The sequence below is a fragment of the Seriola lalandi genome, unplaced genomic scaffold, assembly GCF_002814215.2.
Source record: "Seriola lalandi dorsalis isolate HSWRI2012SDOR001 ecotype SW California unplaced genomic scaffold, Sedor1 jcf7180002054883, whole genome shotgun sequence".
Classification (NCBI taxonomy): Eukaryota; Metazoa; Chordata; class Actinopteri; order Carangiformes; family Carangidae; genus Seriola; species Seriola lalandi.
The window spans coordinates 1,860,070-1,884,453 of NW_019525658.1; the positions used below are offsets into that span (position 1 = coordinate 1,860,070).

The window sequence follows — 24,384 nt, forward strand, 5'->3', positions numbered from 1 at the left end:
TGTAATAATAATAATATGGACATTCTGGATGTCATGTAGTGTGTTACCTGAGAAGGATGGTGACAGTATGGTTACATGAAAGACATTGTCTTAAACCTATATGTTACATTTCAGCCATTCTTGAGGATAGAGGTTTGGGATTAAACTATAACATGGAAACATTGCATGAGTTACAGAACAGTTAGATATTTAATTTTACATTCTTCCTCAGATCTGTGTCTGTGAAGAGAGTTCTGCTGGTCACTACACAGGATTGGTGTGGGTTGTAGTTTATGACTCGGTCATTTAAGAGGGACAGAGGAAGTGAGGTTGGTGTGAGTGTGTGCTCCAGTTTGCTTGGTGTCCATTGGTTGACCCTCTGGAGCTGACCCTTTGACCCTTGGTCTGGTTGTGCACCTCTGTGACATGCTAACAGCATGGTCTGTTTGTAGAGAAGGGTCCTCTGTCTCTATTTCATATCAATGTGATAGTTTGATGGTGGGAAGAATGACAACATGTCAGTTTTGGATCCATAACTCTGCATGTCCTTACAATGAACTTCTTTACTGGGTTATGACTGATGTCAGACCAGATGTCCACTATATTGGTGAGGGCAGTGATGTCGCTGCTGCTCCCAGTGTCTGATAAACTGTAGTTTGTTTTTGTTTGTTTAAAGCTAATCAGCAGTACGATTTCAGTACAGAACTTTTGTTCAGCTGATCTTTGTTTTGATATTTAACTTTTGTTTGTGAGGGTAGTGCTCCCGCTATCGTCCCCAGCGTGTGATAGGCAGTGGTATTTTGTGTTTGTTTACAGTTAGTTAGTAGCGCTTGGCTGGGTCTGCTTCCAGCGCCTGATGCTGTATAATATTGAATGTTTTCATTGACAGTAGTATTTTGCCCAGTCTAACAACAGTAGTTATTGACAGCGACCTTTGTCGGCATGGGCAGTGTTTTCTATCTTGCTTACAACATATTGATTGTTTTGTTTGTTAGCAGGTAGCAGTGGTGTTTTCACTGGAAACTGCCTTGTTAAATAGTTCATCTCTGTTGGTGAGGGTTGTGTCTTCACAACATGCTCTCCGGTTTGTGCCTGCAGTTAGTGACAGCGCTCGCACTCGAGCTAACTTGTTTGGTGTTGTAACAACCCCGTGTTTGTGAAGGCAGTGCTTTTGTTCCCCACTGGCAACACAAGGTGGGATATTACTAGCTCCTGCTTTGTGCCACAGTTAGCGACAGTGCTCTTGCTGGGGCTGACTTGGTGACATTGGCGTTTGATAACTTTTACTGGTCTAGGTGTTGTTTTCGTCCCCGCTCCCAGTGTACAGTGTCTCCAGTGGAGTGACCACTACGCTGACACTCCGTTACTGTAGTGTCTGTATGGTCCCTCTTCAGCAAAACGATGGACATGATCTTTGCCCATCTTGTCTCGGCCCCGAGCACCTGAGAGAGGGCTTCTCGGAGCCTCCCCTCTAAAATGTGAAAAAAAACAGGGCTCAATTTGGAGCCCACAGCTTAACTCAGTGTATCCATGGCAGCATACTTCCTGTTTAATTTATATCTGTTCTGTTATCTGTTTGTATCTGTTATCATCCCCTCAGCATGTGGATGACATTCAACAGCTTCCTCCCCCCTTCCAAAAGGGCAGGTCGTGGCCGCATATCCAGTTCCTGAGCTCATGGGTTCCATCCCATTTCCTAGAGAAACCGTTATGACGGATGCCAGCTTCTCGGATTGGGGTGGAGTGTGGCAGAACAGGATGGTACAGGGGCAATGGTAGAGCTACGGGCTGTGTACATGACTCTCAAACACTTCTTGCCATACCTGAGGGGAGAGCACATTGTTGTTCGGTTGGACAACCCCTCGACTGTGTACCACATCAACCACCAAAGGGGCCCCAAATCAGCATGTTTACTGAGAGCATCCTGGCAGCTGCTGACATGGGCAGCCCCGCGGCTGACCAGCTTGAGAGCAATGTGCCGGGGGGGAGAAACCAGGCTGCAGACTCCTCCGCTCCTGCCACAAGCCCTCACCAGGGTATTGGCAACTCTGGGGGTCTTTTCGGCAGGGCAGAGGTGGAACTCTTTGCCTCAGAGACTGCTGGTGGCCCCCTTTTGGCCAGCGAGGACGTGGATCCCTCTGCTGTGCAGGGTCTGCCGCGGGTCCACCGTGGTGCCTCCCCAACAGGAAGGATCTCCTATTCCAGTTAGGGGGTCGGATTTGGCATCCTAATCCTTGTCGCCTCCAACTTTGTGTTTGGCCCCTGGAGGGCCCGAGGCGATCAGGAAGACTATTGATAGTGCCAGATCACCGTCCACGCACTTGCAGTATGATAACTGGTGGAAACTATTTTTGTGCTGGTGGGTATGCTGTGTGAAGGACTCAGTGCTTCTGCAGTCCCTCCTAGACGAGGCCTTTCTCCCTCTACATTAAGGGAGACATTGATGTGGCTGCTCTTTTGTGTCGGCATGCTCAACACAATGGGGAGCCACAATCTGGTGTCCTTTTTCTTAAGAGAGGTTCTGAGGGTGCGTCCCCCGAGAGCCCCGAGAGCTCTAGTCCGGGACCCGGCCCTGGTGTTGGATCCTTTATGCTCGCCTCCCTTTGAGCCCTTGGTACAGGCAGAGCCGAGGTGGGTTTCCATTAAGGTGGCGCCCCTCCTTGCAATTACTTCAGCCAAGTGTGTCAGTGAACTGTACGTTCTGTCAGTGAGTGACTCATGTCTGAGGTGGAATCCAGATGACTCAGATGTCACTTTGTGGCCGAATACAGCGTTTCTTCTGAAGGTGCTGTCATGCTCACGCCTCAAAAAGCCTGTTCAGTTGGCACAGTTTAATCCCCCACAGGGAGATGGGGACAAGTTGAGGGTGCTATGCCCACTAAGAGCCCTTAGAGCCTATGTTAACACTACTGCATGTGTCCAACAATACAAACAGCTCTTTGTTTGTTATGATGGCCCAAGGCGAGGTTGCGCTCTTTCCGAGTAGTGCCTGTCCCACTGGATTGTGGATGTTATTGCCTAAGTGTATAAGGTGAATAACTGCCTTCTGCCATCTGGAGTCAAATACCACTCTACCAGGAGTGTCTTCACATCATAGCCCTTTGGGGAGTGATTAATACTATCAAAAAAATATACATATATGAGAGACGATCCTGCTCATTGGACACTTATCCTCTTGACTGGTGGGAAGCGAATCAGATGTGCTTCCTGAGGCTGGCCGCTCTAGCAGGCGCTATCTGTGCATTCCTGGGACATCGGTATCATCCGGTCTCACAGTTAACAGACTGACAGCAGACTAACCCCACAGCATGTCCACATGTTGCTATTTCTGAACAAACACCAGTAGACGAGCTGTCCGCCATGCTGAGGACGGAGGTAGACCTGCTCTGTTTCTTTTATTTTGAGCTCTGACGATGCAACTACCAGTTTAGGTTTTGTTCACCTGTTGGCTGCTTTTGATCATTAATTAGCCGAGAGAGGAGGAAGAGGAGGAGGAGGAAGAAGTGGAGGAGGAGGAGGAGGAGGTTTTCCTTACAGCACTCTCAGTGCTGGAGGATTCAGTGTGTTTTCATTTTGTTAAACTGTTTATACATTAGAAAGTCTGGCTGCGATTTGCTATTTATTTTAAGTTATAAAATATTTTCCTAGTCGGGAGATCTAGGCGATTAAGCCGGTTCCGCACATGTAAAAATAAGCCCCTTCTTATGAAGAAAAAAACCCCACTTATATTGGTATTCCATTCTCAATAGTACATTTTAATCTTGTTGGTTAATGGTTACTGGTCGGTTAACGAGCGTCGGCTGTCGGTCAGAAAAAAAATACAAAATGAGCTTCCCTAGTAGAGACAAAGGTGTTTAAAGGTGTTCATAGTCTCAAAGAGGGCTGTTGAATTTTTGTTGTGCGATGAAATGAGGTTGGTGAAGTAAGCAGTCCTAACATCCTTCATTATTCATTCAGACTGACTGAAAGCTCTCTCTCTAATCTCTGTCTTCACTGTCTCCTGAATGTGTGGACTGAGTCATTAACCAGGGTGAGGATTTGACAGTGGAGACTTGTCTAGTTTTAAAAGGAGCCACTATATGTAACACAGAGGAGCACTGTTCATTAAATAACTGGACCTAAGTCTCCACATCATTATAATTTAACAGTTCATCTGGGTCAGACAGAGCTGGTTAATGATGAGCCTGTTGATGAGGCAGCACATCCTCATAACAAGAAACATTAAAAAGCACAGACTGACATCACTGACCAGGAAATCCTCCGAGTACTACTAACTGTAGTTAGACTATAGGAGAAAGTCCAGACTGTGTCCTGTGTCGGCGCAGAGACATCATTAATTCATTAATGCTCATTAATAACTCATTAAAAAATTCAGATGCCTCAGAGGGAGAATCATCAACATTAACATCACCAATAATTAAAACTTTGTTCAGCTTTATGACCAAAGAAAAGAGCTCAGTAAAATCAGAAAGAAAAGGGCCAGGTGGTCCAGCAGGTCAGTTAAATGAAAGTTAAATTAAAATACAATAGAAAGGGGTAAATCCACCAACTTCAGTCATATTGAGTTGTAATGTATCTACATAAACACCACAGATAATGTATGGTATTGCTTAGCAGGTGGCCGTGATACAAGCATGATTATACACTGTACATACTGTACAATTACTGTTCATATACCTGTCAGGTATCATCATTATTACATCTTACTGTCACAGGTAAAATGTTCGAGAAAGGAAATACGCTCAGTTTATTAGGTACACTTAGATTAAACTGTATAGTAAATAAATAAATAGATATATAATGTGTTACTTTCATGGAGGTTGAAGCTGTTATTTATGTGTTGCCCTCATTAATATTAATGAATTATTTACATTGGAGCCCCTTTGTAATGTCTGTTTCAATTTAAGCACTATAAATTAATCTCAGCTCTCCGCTGCAGGTAGTAATGATGATGATGAGATATCACTGCTGGTTCACATGTGATGAAGCGTTGTTCTGGTGTAACTAACCACAGCTGTGCTTTTGGAGGACTTCCTCTCCAAGAGCTCAACAGTGGGAGGTGAAATTCACTTCAACAGTGAGAGAGAGCCCTTTAGAAAGCAGAACCAGGTGTGAACAGCTTATTCCTGAATATTCCTGAATATTCCTGTTTGTGTATGAACACACAGTTTTAGTTGTGAGTCCAGCTTCATGGATCTGGCACCAGGTTTCCAGGAGCAGCAGTGAGTTGTTGTTGTTGTTGTTGTTGTTATTGTGTGTCTGACCTCAGAGCAGCTTCCTCTGCCCTTGTTTCCTTACACACTGATACGATCGAACTGACGAACTGTGGACACACAAACTGCTGCTGCTTCCTTTTAATGTGGTTTCTGATATATCAATGGAAAGACTGAGAGCGATGATATCACCGTCACACACATACACACACACACACACACACACACACACACACACGCTTCTTCCTGTTATTTCCCAGTAATTACACTGTTTGATTTCTCAGTTGTTCTCAGATCAACATCACAGGCACGACAGGATGACACTGTGATCTCTGAACCAGATAAAACATAGATAATACACTACAGTGAGTCATGTACAGTAAAGTTATTTATTTCTTTGGCTGTCATCAGTCAGAGCTGAAGTTTTATTAGACTTACGTCTGTTTCTTGATCTGATTCAATGTTGTGTGTGTTTTCTGTTCCTGTCTGACTTTAGTAAAGGTATATACCCTCACAGCTCTGTGATATAAAGGGGACGGATATTATCTGATCCCAGGTACATCTGTACAGGCGTTTATGTTGTAACAACTGTCAGCCTGTCAGTCTCTGTTTACACTGTAACATTTACCAACTTAATAACTTCATTTAAAGGTTTGTTAATGTTGAGGTGTTAATCCTGACTTTAACTGGTACTGGCCTCAGAGGTCCAGGATTGGTTTTCCTCTTAATAGACAGATCTATACAACATGTGATGAGGGGTCTTCAGCAGACAGGGCTCCTGGTAAAATGATAACATAGAGAATGATTGTGTTGAGTCACATTAAAGGAACCAGTTGTACAGTTTGTTACCTCAGAAGCTGATGCAGGTGTGTTTTCTACTGACAGTGGGAAGAGCTGTGAGAACACAGCACGACTCACCAGTCCCTTATTTACATAAAATACACACACACACACACAAACACACACACACACACACACACACACACACACACACACACACTGCAGTCTAAACAGGTGTGGTGAGGACTGTACTTGCAGAGAGGAACAGAAACAGATCTGAGTTCACAGGATTCAGCAGAAAGACTGAAGCAGCTCATTTATACACACTTAAAAATCATATAAATATTAGTGGGCACTAACAGCCCACGACTGCTGAGCGTCCTCTGCTGATGATGATGATAAAGATCATATCTGATCAGATCATTACAAAGATCAATAGACAGTGAGTATAGTTTAAGTGAGGCCTGTGTGTCTTTGGTGTGGTCCAAACAGTGGTTGTGGTCTGGTGTTGGCCTCAGGACTCAGGGTGTGGTGAGGTGGTCTCAGGGAAAAGGAAGCAGTCTGTAAACCCTCACTCCCTCTTCCTGTCATTCCACAGATAATGTTCACTCACAGGAAACACACACACACACACACACACACACACACACACACACACAAACACACAGCCTGAGTCTGCAGGAAGTTTACTTGAATGTGTTTCTGATACAGCTGGACCGAAACTATAACATGATGTTTTAAACAGATATTTTATATTTTCTTCATTAACATATGAATATTAAAATACTGATCTAAATATTTTATTTTTATTTTATTTTAACTGATTCTATAGTTTCAATAAAGGCAGTTTATCCACATCTCACTGTTTAATACCTACAGTTTAATACTGACTCAAACAATAAGCACACTGTGTGGTCGACCTGTCTAACCAGAAGACAATGAACAGACACTCAGGTGAGAATTACCTGCGTTCAACAATACATCTGATCACACCTGTCACATGTTGTCATGTCTCCTAATGGGAATTAAGTTATCTAAAGGAGGAATCTGTCCTGATATGTCTACACCCTGGTCTCCACCCTAGGTCACTCACACACACACACACACACACACACACACACACACACAGCAGATTGTATAAATAGCAGGATCATTTGTCATGTTGGGGGAGCTGTACCGTCCTCGCTGAGCTCTACACTCAGACCTGTCAGTGAGAGTCTGACTGCTGCAGTCAGCTATAGTCACCAGGAAGTACCCAGCTGCTACAGGAGCACAAATCATCCTCACTCACATGTACTCACGGCTGTGTATACCGAGAATTTGACCCAGTCAGTCTTTAACAGCTGTATTACTTGACAGTTATATCAGAGATGTGATCAGTGATGGAGAAGGTCATCATGTGGTCTAAATACTTTATCATTATGATATTGATCAGTTTTTGCTCTTACAGCAGCTGAATGCTTCTGTTCTGCAGCAGAGACAGTCTGACACTCCGTCTGAATAAAGAGTGAGCAGATGAACATGTTGTTTAAACTTGTGTGTGTGATCCCTTGAAAAGAAACACTTCCTGGATTTTTGAGGCAGATGTTTGAGTTTAAAATTTTAGATAACAATATAACGACTTACATTCATTGTAACATTGCAGCTGTGTGTTGGTCTGCAGGTGTGACCAGCTGATTACGACAGCAGGTAGTTTCACTGTGATCCACTTGGAGGAGTGCTGAGCAGGCTGGAACAGGACTAGCCTCTGCACTAAGTCCAGGACCCAGTGGTCTTTGGTCTAAGGTCTGATTTTTTTTCTTGCTGATGCTCAGAGGTTGAAGCTCTGTAACATCACTGACCACATGTTGTTTCCTGCAGCGCCTCCTGAAGGACAAACTGAGGTGGAGGTTGTTGTTTTTTCTCCTGACTAGTTTTATTGTTAATGTCTGAAGTCTAGACACAGAGTCCTTTTGTTCACTGTGTGATGACAAAGACCCGACCCTAATCCCCCCACCCACCCACGGTGCCACTCAGATATGTGTGACATCATAATAAGGGCACAGAATACAAAGCAGCATGAGACAGACACAGTCCACATCAATACAAGATGACTGGGGAGACACTGAGTCCTTATGACTTGAGTGCTCCGCCTCCTCCTCTTCAGCTTGGTTACTTACAGCACAGGTACAGCATCTGCTCCTGTTGGGGAAGGTCCACATGATGTAACTGTGGTCATCTGTCCAAGTCAGTGACAGTGCACATGGACCCCTGTGTAGACTTCCCACAGCTTGACACCTTGCAGACTCTCCTGTCACGTCCATCCTCAGTCACACACTGTTTTCACCATCATGTTTTCCAGTGTTCATGTTTGGAACGTGTCGGAGCAACTGCAGAAAGGGTGTGTGTGTGTGTGTATGTACGTGTGCTGAAACGTGTATATTTATAGTCATGTTGTGAACACATGAACAAGCCTGAGCTGCTCTCCCTCACTTGTCCATTATTAATATGAAACGTTATGAATTCCTGTGTGTGCTGTCAGCAACTGTGCTTCAGTGAAGCAAACTAACACAATTACACTGGTGAGGTCCTCCAACAGAGACACAGCTGTTCTCCTCACCAGCTACACACAGCTGCTCTATTTATAGCCGTGTAGTGTCAGTGCTTCATGAATTATGAAACAGTGTAAACTCATCAGAGCAGTGAGGCTCGACCTCAGTCATCAGTGATTTAAAGTCTGACGCTCAGGTGGAAGAGAGCTGATGATCACTGCAGAGAAATAATGTAACCACACATTTTTATTTCTTGCCAGTTTATGTGTGACTCACTAATCATGTACAAATAAAGGAGAAAAAGTTTAAATGTTTTAATTTCTATAAAGACATGTATGACCTCTTATTAACACAAACAGGATGTTCGGACTGTTCATCTAAAGGCCCTAAAATTATTATTATTATTGCTTCAGTTCAGACCATGTGTCAATTTCTAAAGTAAACAGTATTTAGGTTTTATTTTGGAGGGATTCACGCAGCTCTCTCCTCTGGTCCTTTCAGAGTAAAATCAGCGACTTCATCCATTGTGCATAAAGTGAACTCTTATAATTGTCAGTGTCGTGCACTTCCCTCATGTCCTCCAGTCTTCATGCTGCTTTTCATCCTTTATTTAAATGAGCAGAAACAACCTCAGTAGTAATGAACCACTGTGACTGATGTAAAGTACCGACTTCTCCTCTTGCTGCAGGTTTTTATCTGTACAAACCTTTAGCAGCTCCGTACCACTCATGTTCAGCAGTGTCTGAACTGACTCAGTGTGTCTTGTGTGTGTGTGTGTGTGTGTGTGTATGTGTTTCTTGTGTGTTTTGTGTGGTCTGTTGTGTTAACACAGCTACAGTCACTGCTGACTGGATGGAGCTGGTTCCCATGACCTTGTGCACGTGACTGTGTTTGTGTGTCAGAGTGTGTGGGTCGGAAAGTGCATGTTTGTGTGTTTTCAGGTCAGCGTTGTGTGTAATGTCACAATATATCCATTGTTATCATTCAGTATGTGGTTGTACAGAGCTCTGGTTACATCAATGTAGAGACAGTTTACTGCCTGACACTGACGTGCAACTGAGTACAACAGACTTTTTATATACATTGTTCTATAAACAGCTAACTATTTAAAACAGGCCTCCAAGAATATAATTGTATTATTTTTAGTATCATAATTACACTTCTATAGATTTATAAAGGTGTATTTTTATTTTATTAGTTAGGTGTACAGTCTACTCCTCCAGTTTTTCTTTTTTTCTAGACGCGCCCGGTATCCCATACTCCCGCAATTTTTCATCCTCAGGAACATGTCATTGTTTTCCCGCCAAAGCCAGGATTTTGATTTAAAACACAGAAATGTATCATCAGATTATATCATTAATCTAATGTCACATGAATTATAATTTTTTGTCTCAGTACCACATGATTGAGGTGAAAAAGCAGAATGCAGACGGACCTGACGTGTGTTTTCCGCCATGTTTCTCCTCTCATTAGTTTTAAAGGTCCACTGTGAAGCTGTGTTAACATTCAGAGTTACACAACAACACACTCTCTGTGGGTCCATCAGCTTCAACACATTAGTTGTTTCCTTCCTCAGAAACATTTGTAAAGCTAATGATTTCAAAAGGTTTACATCCATGTTTGTCACTATAGGTGTGTTGATCAGTGTGGACCACTGGCTCCACTGTGTGTTGTGTATATCGGGTATGTGCATGTGTGTCCTCGTCCAGATGTGCTCAGTCTACCAGAAGTCTGAACCTTTAATATGTCTGAGTGTTGTATGGAAGCCTGTGAGGGTCTCTCTCTACTGTGTACAGTGGAAGGGAAACAAGTTGACAAATCGCTGACGTTTTGCTAACGGCTAACACTACGCTATTTACCATAGATCAGACCCAGAACCTGGACGGGGTCAGAGCAGGTTTTATCAGAGGGTTTTATTGTTCTACGAGCTTCAGACACATCTACACTTCAAAGACACCTCATTAGACATGTGTGTCTGACCCACTGCTGTTTATAGAGACACACATTAACAGACACACACACACACACACACACACACACCGTGATTGATGTTGGTCATTCGTGGCCTTAATGAGGATGTGTGTTTCTACAGTTTTCAGTTATCTTTATTTACACCATGTCCCTCTCTCTGTTTCTCTGTCACTCTGCAATAGTCACAGGTATTTATCAGCTCTGATCAGCAGTCATGTGATGTGTTTCTGAGGGTTGGTGGTTTGGTCCCCGGTTCCGCCATGTCAAAGCGTCCTTGGGCAAGATTTACAGCATAAGCCATTACACATTCCTCTGAGAACGAGCTGCAGTGACATGTCACCAGACTGACTGCAGCGATTTTCCCTCTCTGAATCTGTGTGTCTGTGTCTGAGCAGAGAGACCAACTGACAGTGTGAAAGGAGTCAATCACCTGCTCTATTTGGAAAGTGCCTTGAGATAACTTATGTTGTGAATTGGCGCCATACAAATAAAAATTGTCTTGACTTGACTAGACGGGTTAGGATTAGGATTTTCTTAGTGTGAACAGAGGGCTGAAGTAGCTGTTTCTTCCTCTTCTTCCTCTGCAGTCTGCTGACAGTGATCTGACTGAGAGCTGCTGGTCATTCAGAGTCATGTCTTGTATCGCACTCCCCCTCAGCTCCTCCAGTTGTCTCTGCTACTGCTGACTCGTCCTTCTCTGGACTCAGAGGTCACAGCTGTGATAGGGAATCCCTGGGTGCCTCGGCTCCTCTTTGAAGATTAAACCTCCATTTTAATGAAAGCATTCTCTCACTCTTCTTCCTGTCTCTCCCTTTGCACACTGTGGGACAGAAGCTTTAGTTTTCACACTGCTGCTCTTATTCAGTCTTTTATGTAAGAAACTGATTGACTGAGAGAGGAGATGTAAAACTACAAACTACATACAGATGGTTTTTGGTTCTTAAAACCACAAATATATCTTCTTATGGATCAACACTTTCACTTTTAATGGCTAATAGTCTGTGGCCAGTGTGTTTTACTGGACTGTGTGGCTGCTGTGGGATGAGTATTGTCACTTGTTGAGGTCAGCAGGTCAAGTTGAGCTGTAGTGTCCTCTTCTTCTCTCCTTCTCTCCTCTTCTTCTCCTCTCCCTTGTCCACTAAATGTTCACTGCTGTTTGTGTAGGAGTACAGATGCAGCCCCCTCTTGTTCGACCAGTCGTAGTTTTCTCGTCCCATCTCGTTCCTCTGGAGGAGCCATGTTCCTTATTTATAATGGAAATATAATGTCTGAAATATTTACAACATTGGGAGGAAGTGTTTCAATAAGACATGAGGTAAAACAATCGCAGCCATTGCGCTCAGCTTTTAAGGATGAAGATGAAGTGGGTCTGCAGGACCAGGGGATGACTGAGTCAAAATGTCTGCTGGAAGCGAATCCAGTTTAACAATGGAGGATTATGCAGCTTAATCCAGAGTCCCCAAGTGGAGAAGTAAGTGTTGAGGAGTAATGGAAGAATAGAGCACAGTCATTAATGTCACTGAACCATTTAAATAGTAAATTAACACAGTGCTCGTTAATCCTTTATTCTATAAATGTCCAAATTAATGACGAATGTCCAGAAACTGTTCCAGAAAAATAAAGAGAAGTCCACCCACAGAGGCTCACTTCACTCAGAAGCAGCCAGAGTTAGTAAGATCATCACTTGATAAATTACTGACTTCAATGATTATTTAATAATGAAAATTCCCAATGATTGATTCATGGTTTTTACTATTCTGAATTTCACCCTGTTTTATACTTTGAAATTTCAAATTTCAAATAAAACATGTTTTCTGATCTGCTACTGTTTTAAACTGCTGTCAGTTTAAATATATATATATATATATATATATATATAATATCAGGGTTTCAGCAGGGTTTACCTGTGCAGTTAATATCACCAGGTAAAATAGATGTATTTCCTGAATCATTGGCAGGTGTTAAACAGCTGACAGAGTAAACCAGATTCATGGAGGTAAAGGCACACAAAGAAAACCTAGTCCCAGTCATGGTGTCAGTTTAGAAACCACCTCATGCATTTGTCACAGAATATTCTCCTGAACAAAGTCAAAGAATGCATGTTGATCAGTGGGTTCTAACGTTCTGTGATAGGGTTCTATTATTATCACTCCATCAACTCCCTCTGTGCTGCAGGATTCCAGCAGGTCTCTTGTCAGTCTGGTCCAGTGTAGAGGTGCAGGATGATGAGCCGGTGTGTTTCTGGTAAACTCATGTGGTCTGGGTTTGTTGATGTTCACATGGTTCATGCAGCACAACAGTAAGAGCAGCTCTGATCCTCTGTCAGCCTGTAAAATGATGACACATCATGGTCTGCTCTCAGGTCGGTCTCTCAATAATTCATACATCAAAAGTGCTCAGTAAGATATCTGAGATTTACCCACATCCTGTCCTCTGCTGTGGACACATTGATGTGTGTATGAACCTTAAAGCTATAACATTTACCCAGACCTATGTTATATATGTTGTTGAGTTGTGTTCTTACATTATAATTTCAGACTTTTCATCTGCAGGAAATTAAACCCACTGAATCTTATTGTTGTATTTCTGATTATTTTTTGTCACACATTCAGTAGGGCTGTCACTTTTTATTGAAAAAGTTTCATGGGTTGAAACGCTCATATTTAAGCTGTAATGACCTGTTCAAAATGTAGGCTGCAGTCTCTATAAGCGCATCAGACCATTTGAAGTAGTTTGCCTTGTGATCCAGCAGAGGGCGCTCTATCAACTCCACCTAATGCATGCCCTATTGACCTATCAGTAAACTAATGATAATGCAGTGTTGCTTTGTTACAAAAATGGAGGATAATAGCAAGCAGAGCTGTCCTGAGCAGACAATCACAACACCAAAACATCCGAGAAGCGGCGTGTGTAAGTATTTTTAAGTTCTATACTGTGTACGACGGGCGTGAGTGCGCAGGGGAGGGGATCATGTCGAAGTGAAAGCCCTAATATTCAGTAAGGTGGAAAAACCAGTGAAGACATGTCGTTCCTCTTCGGTGTTAAGTTTTTACCGGCTCCATCAGAGTCTTTACTGTCTTCGTCAGTGTCATTCGTGCAGCCGGTCCCAGTGGATAAGTCCAAGGCTCAATTTCTTTCCCAGTCCGACCGTGGAGCCAATACTGGCCTGGGTTTACTGAGAGGAGAATCTTATGAGCTGCTAAAGAGCCCAGCTTGACTCTGAACTTGACTCTGCTTTCATTAGTAATGGCTACAGTAGACATGATAATGTTAGCTAACTTCCTGTTATCCATATTATGAATGTGTTCAGCAAATGTTGCAATCGCTAGCTGGCTAACTGCCAGCATTGCCGTGGATTGCAGTAATGCTAGCAAGGGGGCTAATGCTTGTGTCTGGATTGTTTTTTGATTGGTATCGTGTTCACAGGGTAACTTTATTCAGTTGAGCTTCTTGTTGGGTGTTTAGTGGATAATTTCTCCGAGCTTCATAACATCTGACTGAGAACGAGAAGGGATGGCAGGTGTGGCCAATGAAGCATTTGCTTTGGTCTGAGATGATGGTCATCTAGAGCGACATCTAGTGGCAGTGGCGGTGGTTTACAGAACCTGGAGGTTGTTCTGAAACATCAGATATTTGGTGGGAAACAAATGTGAACATTTTCATTTCCCTTCACATTTTTGGTGAACGTGATTTAATAAAAAGGAAGAAAAAAGGGAAGGAAGAATGAAGAAATATAGTTAATATGTTAAATAGTATTTCTGTGCACACAGTCGGAACATTAGAGTATAGTTTGTCTGCATTACAGTAGTGATCTGAGATAATGTAGGTTAAATGATCTGCTTTTGAATTGCTGCTTTTGAATTGATTGATTCCTCTATAACATTACATAACATGTATAACATTCCCGTATAACAACTACAGCAGCTAGTCATGCTTAGCTGTTACTAGAACCTGTGAGTAAAATAAACAGGTGACATTAGTTGTTATGAGGCCATTTCATTCATTTTGTACTTTGTTACAGACAGTTACAGACTTTGAAGATGACACTGAGTGTTGAGAATAGCAACCCTCAGGTTTAACATTGTTTAAACAGGTTTAATCATTATATAAATTATTTGTCTTGTTTGAGCTTGAAGCCTGTCCTGGTCCTGTTTCAAACACCTGTGTCTAACTGGAAGACAAAGCTGACACTGAGTGACATTTTGCTATTTCTGCTATTTCTGAAGAAATGGTAACTCCTATCAGAACCACGAGCAGACCATGGGCTGCACAAGACCTTTGTGTATAGAATATGTGGCTTTAGTATTTCTAGAGGCAAAAATGTGGACACGGGAGCGAGTTAGTTAGAGTCAGTTCTTCTTTTCTCGGGAAATCAGCTCCTGAATTTGTATTGCAGGCAGTGGGAGAGGTGGAGGGTACTCCCATCACTTTGAGGCTCACTATTCGAGTTCTTTAAGTCTGTGCTTAAGTAGACACATTCTATGAAACAGCACAAAATTGTCTACTACCTAGGAAGTGTGAAGACGAGTTACACAGATATTTTTCAGAGGAGTTCTAGAGCTTCTCCCACTCTATCTGTGATGTCATCCACTCCAGCCTCTGCTCGTTAAGCGCGATACACATCCATTATAAACTCAAAAACTGTTGATCGATCAGGGAGTGTGATCCTCAATGTTGCAGGGATGGAGTAAGGCAATAGAATAGAATACCCTTAGATTGAAGCTCCTTCTTAAGATGGTCATACTCCTTCCTGTGTTTCAATAAGCCAGTGCTCAGGTCGGGAAAAAACTGCACCGGTTTGTCATCATACATGATGAGACCCTCCTCTTTGGACCGCCCTGCAGCGATGCATAGAATTTTGTCCTGATCTTGATATTAAAGCAGGTCTATCAGGACAGGTCGCATTGTATTATCAGGGGCTTGGTGAAATGCTCTTGCTCTATGGTGGCTGGAATCCAGTTGGCAAAGAGGTCATTTCCCTTGCAGCTTTCCTGAAGATTAACAACACGTATATTGTTGCGTCGGCTGTAGTTTTCCAGCTGGTTGACTATCTCCATCAAAAAGGAATTTCCTTTCCTCAATTTGAGAACACAGGATTCCAATCCCACCAGCAGGTCCTCTGCCAGTGCCAATGCGCTCTTCCGCTTCAGCTATGCAGGAGCTCAGGTTGTCTAACATGGTTTTCAGTCTGGAGATAGACTGAATGATTTTTGCAGCTTTAGAGTCAAGTTTGCTGGAGAGGGCTTGGTTACCGTTTCTTATCTCATGAAGACTAAGTGAATCTCTTCTGTCCAGGTGTTCCTGTGCCACCGCCATTATGCTAGCTTGGTCGTCGCTCTTGAGAGTAGTTTTCTGTGCCGTTGTTAATATTTGCGGACTATCTGAATTTAGTTGTTCCAGGATCTCAGGTCCATAATGTAGCTGTCTGACCAAAGTAGAAATACGCTTGGGTGTTTTTTGGAGGATTTACAATGGATTTGCTTAGAGAGCTCCCGGACTAGCATCTACCTAGCTTTGCTGCATCACGTGACCCACCCCCCTCCAGTCAACTTTTATTTGAAATGTTGAATGTGATTCTGTAGAGTTAATATTGTCCTCACAAATGTGGTTTGCAAAAGTGTGTGTGCATGTGTATGTGTGTTTGCGTGTGTGTGTGTGTGTGTGTGTGTGTGTGTGAGAGAGAGAGAGTGAGACAGAGAGAGAGAGGGGCAGGGAAAGCATCAGGATAGTGTGCAGAGTGACAGACAGAGAGGAGGGAGGAGTGTTGGCAGACATCGAGTCTCTCCCCGTCAACCTGCTCCTACCTGGCCATGTCATCTGGCCTGCGCAGGAAGTGGAGGAGCACGGTGCGAGCGCTCAGGACTCTGCGCGGGACGGGAGCAGGAGGAGGTGCAGGAGGCCCTGTGAGTCTGCTGTTATTTTTAGTCTCTCCTCCCTCCCGGGGCTAGGCTAATCCGCCGCAGCACAGGCTAATCCAGATTGGAGGTAGGACACTGAGGCAGGAAGGTTAAGCGCTGGCGCCTGTGGGAAGCCTGCTTTGGTTGTGTAAACCGAGCGCACCATGCTGAGGCAGGATTTCAGTAGTCAGGTTTGTGGATTTGACAGGGCAGGAGGACGGTGGCCGCTCCGCTCACTGGAGCTCTGAGGAAGCTCCTCTGATAGCCATGAGTCTGGAGTGGCTGCCGACCAGCTGCTGTACCGGCTACCCGAGCTGGCACCGCTACAGGCAGACCTGGACCGCCAAGTCCAGGGCCTCAGATGGCTGCAGGGAAGGGGGCAGCTGCGGTGGCGGTGGGGGGGCCAGGATCCAGCTGAGGGGGTTGGACACTGAACAGCTGAAAGGCAGCCTTGTGGTCCTCTACGCACCTGCTGGGAACTCCTGTCTGCTCAGATTGGTGGGACATGGATGGATGGATGGATATATTGATATATAGCAGAGATCACAGTGTGCTGATGTGTGTGTGATGTCCTCAGGGTGTCTGCTGCTTTAAAATCTCATATTGAACTGAATGTGTGCGTGTGAATGTATTACATGTTAAAGACATGAAGTCTTTAAAGACTTCATATCTTTAAAGACATGAAGTCTTTAAAGATATGAAGTCTTTAACATGGAGGATTTATAGAGTGTTTGTGGCTGCATCATGTTCAGTTTCAGAGAGTGTGAACTGGGAATAATAGAAATCTTTGACTTCACTTCAGTCATGTGTCAGTCACTGTAGCCTCATCTTCAGACCCCTCATTATGTCTACATTACTTGCTCACCATGAACCAAAAACCCTGTCATCATGATGCTACTCAGTGTGTGATTTTAGATCAAAATCACAACGTCTGTGTCTGTCCCACCCGATGTCGATCCGGTTCTGTGACTAATGATATATCGTAGTGGTCTTGATGTTTAGGCTGAAGTCACAGTTAAATAAAGTTTACTGGATGACTGTGTTGTAGATGAAATCACAGCTAATTAATTCGTTGTGGGTCAGTTCAGATTGCATAATCACATCCTTCAGTTTATTTATAAATCCGTGTTACAGATATTAGTACACATCTTTATAATAATGTACTCTCACTTATTTTACTTATTTTACTATTTTTAGGGTCCTTACTCTGTGTGTGTTTGTGTGTGTGTGTGTTTGTGTGTGTAAATATGCAGTACTTTGAGATGTAGATACTAAACATTTTTTTTTTATTCTTTTAAGGGAGTGTCTCTGTTGTGTTAGTGTATTTTATTAGAATAAAAGTCTGTGACTTTCCCTCTGAAACTGTGTGTGTGTGTGTGTGTGTGTGTGTGTGTGTGTGTGTGTGTGTGTGTGTGTGTGTGTGTGTGTGGTGGCATTCACCTGAACATTAACATTGATGTTTTATATGTGTGTTTGAATGGAGGGAGTGACAGTGCACTCAAACATGTGATAGTCTGCCCTCCCTGGGTGATGATGAGTGTGTTAGTTGGATGGAGCACGAGTATGACCACAGCCTGAAGCAGCTCTTCAGTAATGAGGCTAGATGAGACAGGTGACAGGTGGTGAACCATGTGTCTGTATGTGTACATCCACACCTGTCCAGGTGCTGATGCTGCTTTTTCTTCCATGTGATTTTCAGCATGCTACTAGCCCTAGAATTTTAGTGTGATTGAAACAAATGTAATAACAAATTGTTCAGCGTATCCAGGAAATTCCTGCTTATATTTCTCTTATGGCGAATATGTACAGTTTATTTCATATGAATTTTTATATGCAATTTTTTTACCATAGGAATGAATAGACAGCATGTTCATATCTTCAAAAAGCTTTCTCCTTTTTGAACTGCAATAACTTCAGCATACTTTCACCTCGAGAGTTCTGTTTAACATTAAAGGCTTTCAGCTATTAAGCTTGTAAACAGCTTTTTGCTATCTTGTACAGTTTTCAGTTAATCACAGTTTCAGTTTTATGCTTTTTCGGACAGTTTCTGAGTTTATAATGGGTGCGTACTGCATGAGTTAAAGTGGGTGATGAAATAGCTAGAATGGAGAGAGGCGCTTCAACTTGTCTAAAAACTTTTCTTTAACTCATCCTTATGGCCACTCTACACACATCATTGCTCCCCACAATGTAGGAAAATGTATCTTAATCAGGCAATGCACTTACAAAAGCAGAGAGACTTAAAGAATTTGTACAGTGAGCCTGTGATGGGAGCACCCTCCACCTCTCCCATTGACTGCAAAACAAATTCACGAGCTGATTTCCCAGGAAAAGCTAAACTTGTAACTCGCTCCTGTTTTCACATTTTTGGCTCTAGAAACACCAAATCTACATATTCAATGCATGGTCTTGTGTTGCTCATGGTCCACTCATGGTTCTGATAGACCTCCCCCCTCCCCAATCTTTATCACTAAAGGTAGGCTAAATAAGAGAAACACCTCTGTATAATGTAATATACACTACATCCTCCACATTGATTAACTGAATCAACAACTGTCTAAAACTATTTGTTGCCTAACTGCGAGTAATTGGTTGATCAATTCAGCAGTTGCTTCAGCTTCTTCCGCATTGCTTCAGCAATCTCATTCAGCTCTCAGCATCCACACGCATTTTCAGCAGAAAATGCATTCTCAAGTTCGACTTATTCATCTTCTGTATCGAAATTTCAGCTCGTAACTAGTCCCGCAGCTATATATATATATATATGTATATATATATATATATATATATATATATATCAATATGTGTGGCTTGATCGGGAATGGTGTGCTATGACGTTTCGTAGCTATTCGAATAACGACGTAAATGGCGATAAAAGGTGAAAAAATTCCCATAGAGAATGAATGAGGAGACGTCCAAAAACGACCAAAACCAGCCGTCTTTGGAGCTTTACTGCTTTACTTCAACGTTGAAAAATGGTTGAAGCGTTAAACTCGTCACAACACTTAAGAATCTTTTGGGTTAAATCAGTATTTTGACAAGTATAACGGTTTTCACAAAATCGCAGTTTACGGTTTGTGTCATTTTTAGACGGTGTCAGATTTTGTAATGGGTGTGTATTGCACAGTTCCCAACGCCATGCACTCAAACACCATTACCACTGTATGGATATTAACTGTATAAGTGTCTCAACCTGGTATCACAAGCTTTTCGGAGGCTCTATGGTAGACAGCCCTACTGCCACACATACACAGTGATAGACAGACACACACACACACACACACACACACACACACACACACATTGACAGACACACACAAACACCATCTTAGTTTTTTGATATTTACTTAAAAAAATAAGAGCCTCAACCAGCTAAAATGAACTTACTGGAGGGGCAGCTCTACATAAAAACACACATATAGACACAAACACCATCCCACAATTTGGATTAACCTTCAAATTAAAAGTCTCAACATGGTAAGAGGGAATCATTGGCTCTGTTGTACAAAATCTTATGCAATTTATACTGCAAAACACATATGCACATAAATTTACAGACACGCCATCTCAACGACATGGATGCACTTTCAAAATAAGAGTCAAAAAGGTACGGTAGGTAATAAAAATTCGATCTTAGAAGCGTCTATATGGGGATATAGTGGTATAGCTTGATTGCAGATCAACTTCTGTTAGGGCATGTACGTGTGTGTATACATGTCTTGCTATGGTTGTGGGGACAAATTTGAGTAGGAACCATCAGTGTGAGGTTATTTTGGCCAGTCATGACAGCTTCAAATGGCTTTTTGAGGGTCACCTGCAGTGACTGAGGTCAGTGTCACGATAAGTCTCTACGAGATGAATGAAACTGAAAATAACGTCCTTTGTACAGATTGAAATGTGCGGAGTGAAGTTCACGCACCAAGCAGCAGGCACATTCAAAATTTCCCCAGGAATTTTTTTGTTGTTATTATTATTTATTATTAAGTCTTTGACTGTAATGTTGTATCTTAATCATTCCTCACCCCTGCGCGCAGTCAGCATCACTGACAGCTGAGGTGTTGTCAGAATGTGCCTTTTTGCACCTGTAACTACACCTAACAGTGATATCAGAGCTGTTGATCTACTCTTTTAAAGAAACTATCATACTCACTGTTATTCCAAAACTGGTTTTAGACAAAAGTGCAGGTTTTAGCTCATCACGTACACTTGAACGTTCAGTATAACTGTAGTGCTGCTCACTGACTCCAAACCACACATTTAATTAAACAATGTTTTAATCCCAGTCAGATCTTCTCCAGCTAAGTGATAGACTCCAGAAAAGGGTTAATCTGAGTCACATGCAGTGTAGTATACAACACAGCAACAAGGAGATGGTCGCTCACTGGCTCCACACACACACACACACACACACACACACACACACACACAGGGAATTGAACCCAACATCTCTGCAGTAGTGGGTGACAATCTTTCTCTGCCCCCACATTTGATTCAAACTAGCTGATGCTGTTCTCTGGAGGTTATGAGAGCTTTCAGAGAAAAACAGAAATTAATGAGTGGAACTAGAGGAGGCAGAATGAAGGGAAACATAAAAGAAGAAAAGAGAAAACATCTCTTCATGATAACCTCTCTTTCTCTTCACCTCCCCCAGTTTTCCCTCCTGTCCTCTATTGTCTCTCATTCACGACTCTTGTTAGAAGCAGCTGAAGTTGAACAGAGCTGCCCAACTCCATCAGTGTCATCAGGGCTCAGCATACTGTGTGTGTGTGTGTGTGTGTGTGTGGGTGTGTGTGTGTGTGTGTGTGAGAGCAATGAGGTAGAAAGGGATGAGGGCAGATGCCTGCTGGAATAGTTGTCCAATTAAAATTACACACCAGCCCGGCAGTGAGACAGACAGGACAACAAGCAGGATACTGTTATTAACATATACTGATACTGACTGTTCTCCCACTGAGGTCAGTTCACACACCCACACATGTTCCTCTGGTGTGTGTGTGTGGTTTTTATGCAGATTGTTATTAATACATAACTTTGTCTCAGTGGTGCCCTTGATCATGTAACATTTACACATTTTCCCACAGACAGTGTTACGCTGTTGGCTGGAAATGAACCTGGGGTGTGGGATATGGATGAAATCCTCTATCAGTTTCATTTTATATCACAATATCAATATATATTGATATAGTGCAGTTTGTGGGAACTGTATGAAAAATCTGTTTATGATAGGGACGTCTTTTTTTGTTAATCCAATGAATTAAATCCACTTCAGTGGTGTGAATGGTTTCATACTTTTGGACCCTGCTATAAATCATAAACATCCAGTGTTCCCACACACTTCTGATCAATGATCCAACATTTCCCTCAATGGTGTTACATGTTATCCAAGGGGATAGCAGCCAGTGTTAAAGGTGTGGCAGAATCTCATTCATTGATAAATGTATGTCTGAGTGAGTCATCATCATTTATGGAGAGTCCAATCTGTTGATTGATTATTGGATGGATGAGACTTAAACTTAATTCTCAGAGAACTATGTATGTTTGCTAACCCTGCTGTGTCTGTGTCTTTACAGAGCTCAGGGATGGAGGAGATGGTCTGGGAGCAGTACACAGTCACTCTGCAGCGGGTGAGTTGATTCATCCATCTATCTACTCGTCAACCTCAAGTGTCAGAGGCCAACCAATACACTGATAAATTAAGTCTCAATCCTGATATGAAAATCTTCATATAGTCTTAAACTCTTTCAGTATCTGTCTAGTGTGTATGAACTCTCAGTCCCCGAGTAGCTCTCCTGTAACAGTGTAGGCTGGAGGAGGGAGTGAATTATACTTGTTAAACAGCAGAACATAAGACTGACCATCACACTGTCCACCACAGTATCCACCACACTGTCCATCAAACTGTCCACAAAGTATCCATCACACTGTCCACCACGACGTCCAGGTGTGAGGTCCAGGATCTACGATGGATATACGTCTCAGTTAAAAACTACCTAGAATCTAAATGAAACATTCACTACAGAGTGTCTCAAGCGGTGGAATACATGACCCACATTACTACAATACAAATGAACATTCTCCTAAAAATAGACCTGCCCTGTCCCTCACTAACCCACCCTCAGGCTGCCTCTCCTCGCTGAACTCTGCGGTCAATACAGTGTATTGGAAAGACCACGCCACCACAGAGAGCTGCACCACTCACACTCACATCAGGAACACTGTCTCATAGAAATTAGGCTTATACACAACTAATGTGACATTTTGAAAGAAATTACATTTTTTTAATGAGAATGAGTTTGATGGTTGGTACTGTTCACCGATATGTCAGTTCATAAGTTCCATCCATTCATCCTTCCTTAAACCTGTGTAACTGCCTGGTGGAAGTAAACCACACCAGCTCAGACTCTCTGTTTGTCTCAGTGTTGTTCTCAGAGATCCTTAATAAAATCACTGTGTTCACCTCCCGGCTTCTCTCTCTGCAGGACTCTAAGATGGGTTTTGGTATTGCTGTGTCAGGTGGCCGTGACAACCCCAACATGGAGAATGGCGAGACGTCGATCATCGTGTCAGATGTGCTGCAGGGAGGACCAGCTGATGGATTACTCTTGTAAGTCTGTCAAACAGTGACCATAATCCTCCTCAGTAGAAATGCCTCAATGGACTGAGCTGCAGCTGTTTACTGATTAAACTGTCCAACCCACAACCACACCTCCACCACAAGTTACTGCACTGGAGCTTTAGTGATGGCCTTCACTTGTAAGTCGCTCTGAATAAAAGTGTCTGCAGCATTATTGAATGTAAATGTATTACAAATCACCCCGTACTTCTACTGCTGCTAATGAATGTTTGTACCATACAGCTGAGTTAGCTGTTAAGCTGTTAGCTGTTAGCTCTGAGTTCAATCGAATGAAAAAGGCCTCAATATACATGTACCTCAGACAGCTTGTCCTGCATCAGTGTATTCTAGTTAAACAACCGGACAGAAGAACCAGAGAAAAACACTCACTTCATTATCCCTCAGATTATCTGCCCTGACGAGCCAGAGGTCAGTCGAGGTCAAACACTGTGTTTCAAGCTTAGTGGAATTACAAACTGTCACAAAGGAAGACTGTTTATTGGTTTTACTGTGACTAAGATTACATCTGATATTATTTGTGTGTGGGTCTTTTTTTTTTACAGTGAGAACGATCGTGTCATTCAGGTCAACTCCATCCTCATGGACAACGTGCCTCACTCCTTCGCTGTGCAGTCGCTGCGTAAATGTGGCAAAGTGGCCAAAATAGTAAGTATGACCCACACACAGAGTAAAGACAGAGAAACTGACTGACTCTTATCAACAGGAAGTGGAGTCTGTCCTCTGGATTTATTCTTTTTTTTTTTTTCTTAATAATATCTCAAAGTTATTGTTATTAGACACATTTCATGTATTATGTTTACAAGCAAAAATAGGCATTGAACATTTAACCCACTGTATTAATAAACATGTTAAATATGCAGTTTTGCTCTTGGTGAGACTGGTCACATGACTCACAGTTGTCTGTTACCATAATAACTCAACGTGCTATAAAAAACCCTGTGAATCACAAACCTGTGGGGGGAGCTGGTGTCACCTGTGTTCAGGTCTCTGGGTGGAGGCGGTGTCTCCTGTGTTCAGGTGTGTGGGTGGAGGTATCTCCTGGGTTCAGGTGTGTGGAGGTGGTGTCTCCTGGGTTCAGGTGTGTGGGTGGATGTGGTGTCTCCTGTGTTCAGGTGTGTGGGTGGATGTTTCTCCTGAAGACCCTGTCCTCACACAATTACATGGGAGGAGTCTGGAAGAAGCTACACCTGCACAGTCACAACAGTCACTCCATTGGGTTCCAGCTCTGCAGGTTCTCTGAGCAGAGAACCATGTTCTCCATCTCAGAGCCGGTTCATGTAGTTAAAGTCATGATGTTCTGCACTAAGATCCAACAAGTGATCAAGCACTACTAGCAACTTACAAGAGTTTTGCTGTGGTCCCTCCGGCTGGATGTCTGT

General features: G+C 42.8%; 1 protein-coding gene across 1 annotated transcript in view; it reads left to right on the forward strand.

Annotated features, from left to right (window-relative positions):
• Positions 1-24,384, forward strand: part of tjp2b (tight junction protein 2b (zona occludens 2)) — a 74,070-nt gene that overhangs the window by 10,427 nt on the left and 39,259 nt on the right. The window contains exons 2-4 of the mRNA XM_023397730.2: positions 21,942-21,995; positions 22,851-22,975; positions 23,548-23,650. Of these exons, the coding sequence (XP_023253498.1) occupies positions 21,942-21,995; positions 22,851-22,975; positions 23,548-23,650 (282 nt within the window). The remainder of the gene's footprint in view (positions 1-21,941; positions 21,996-22,850; positions 22,976-23,547; positions 23,651-24,384) is intronic.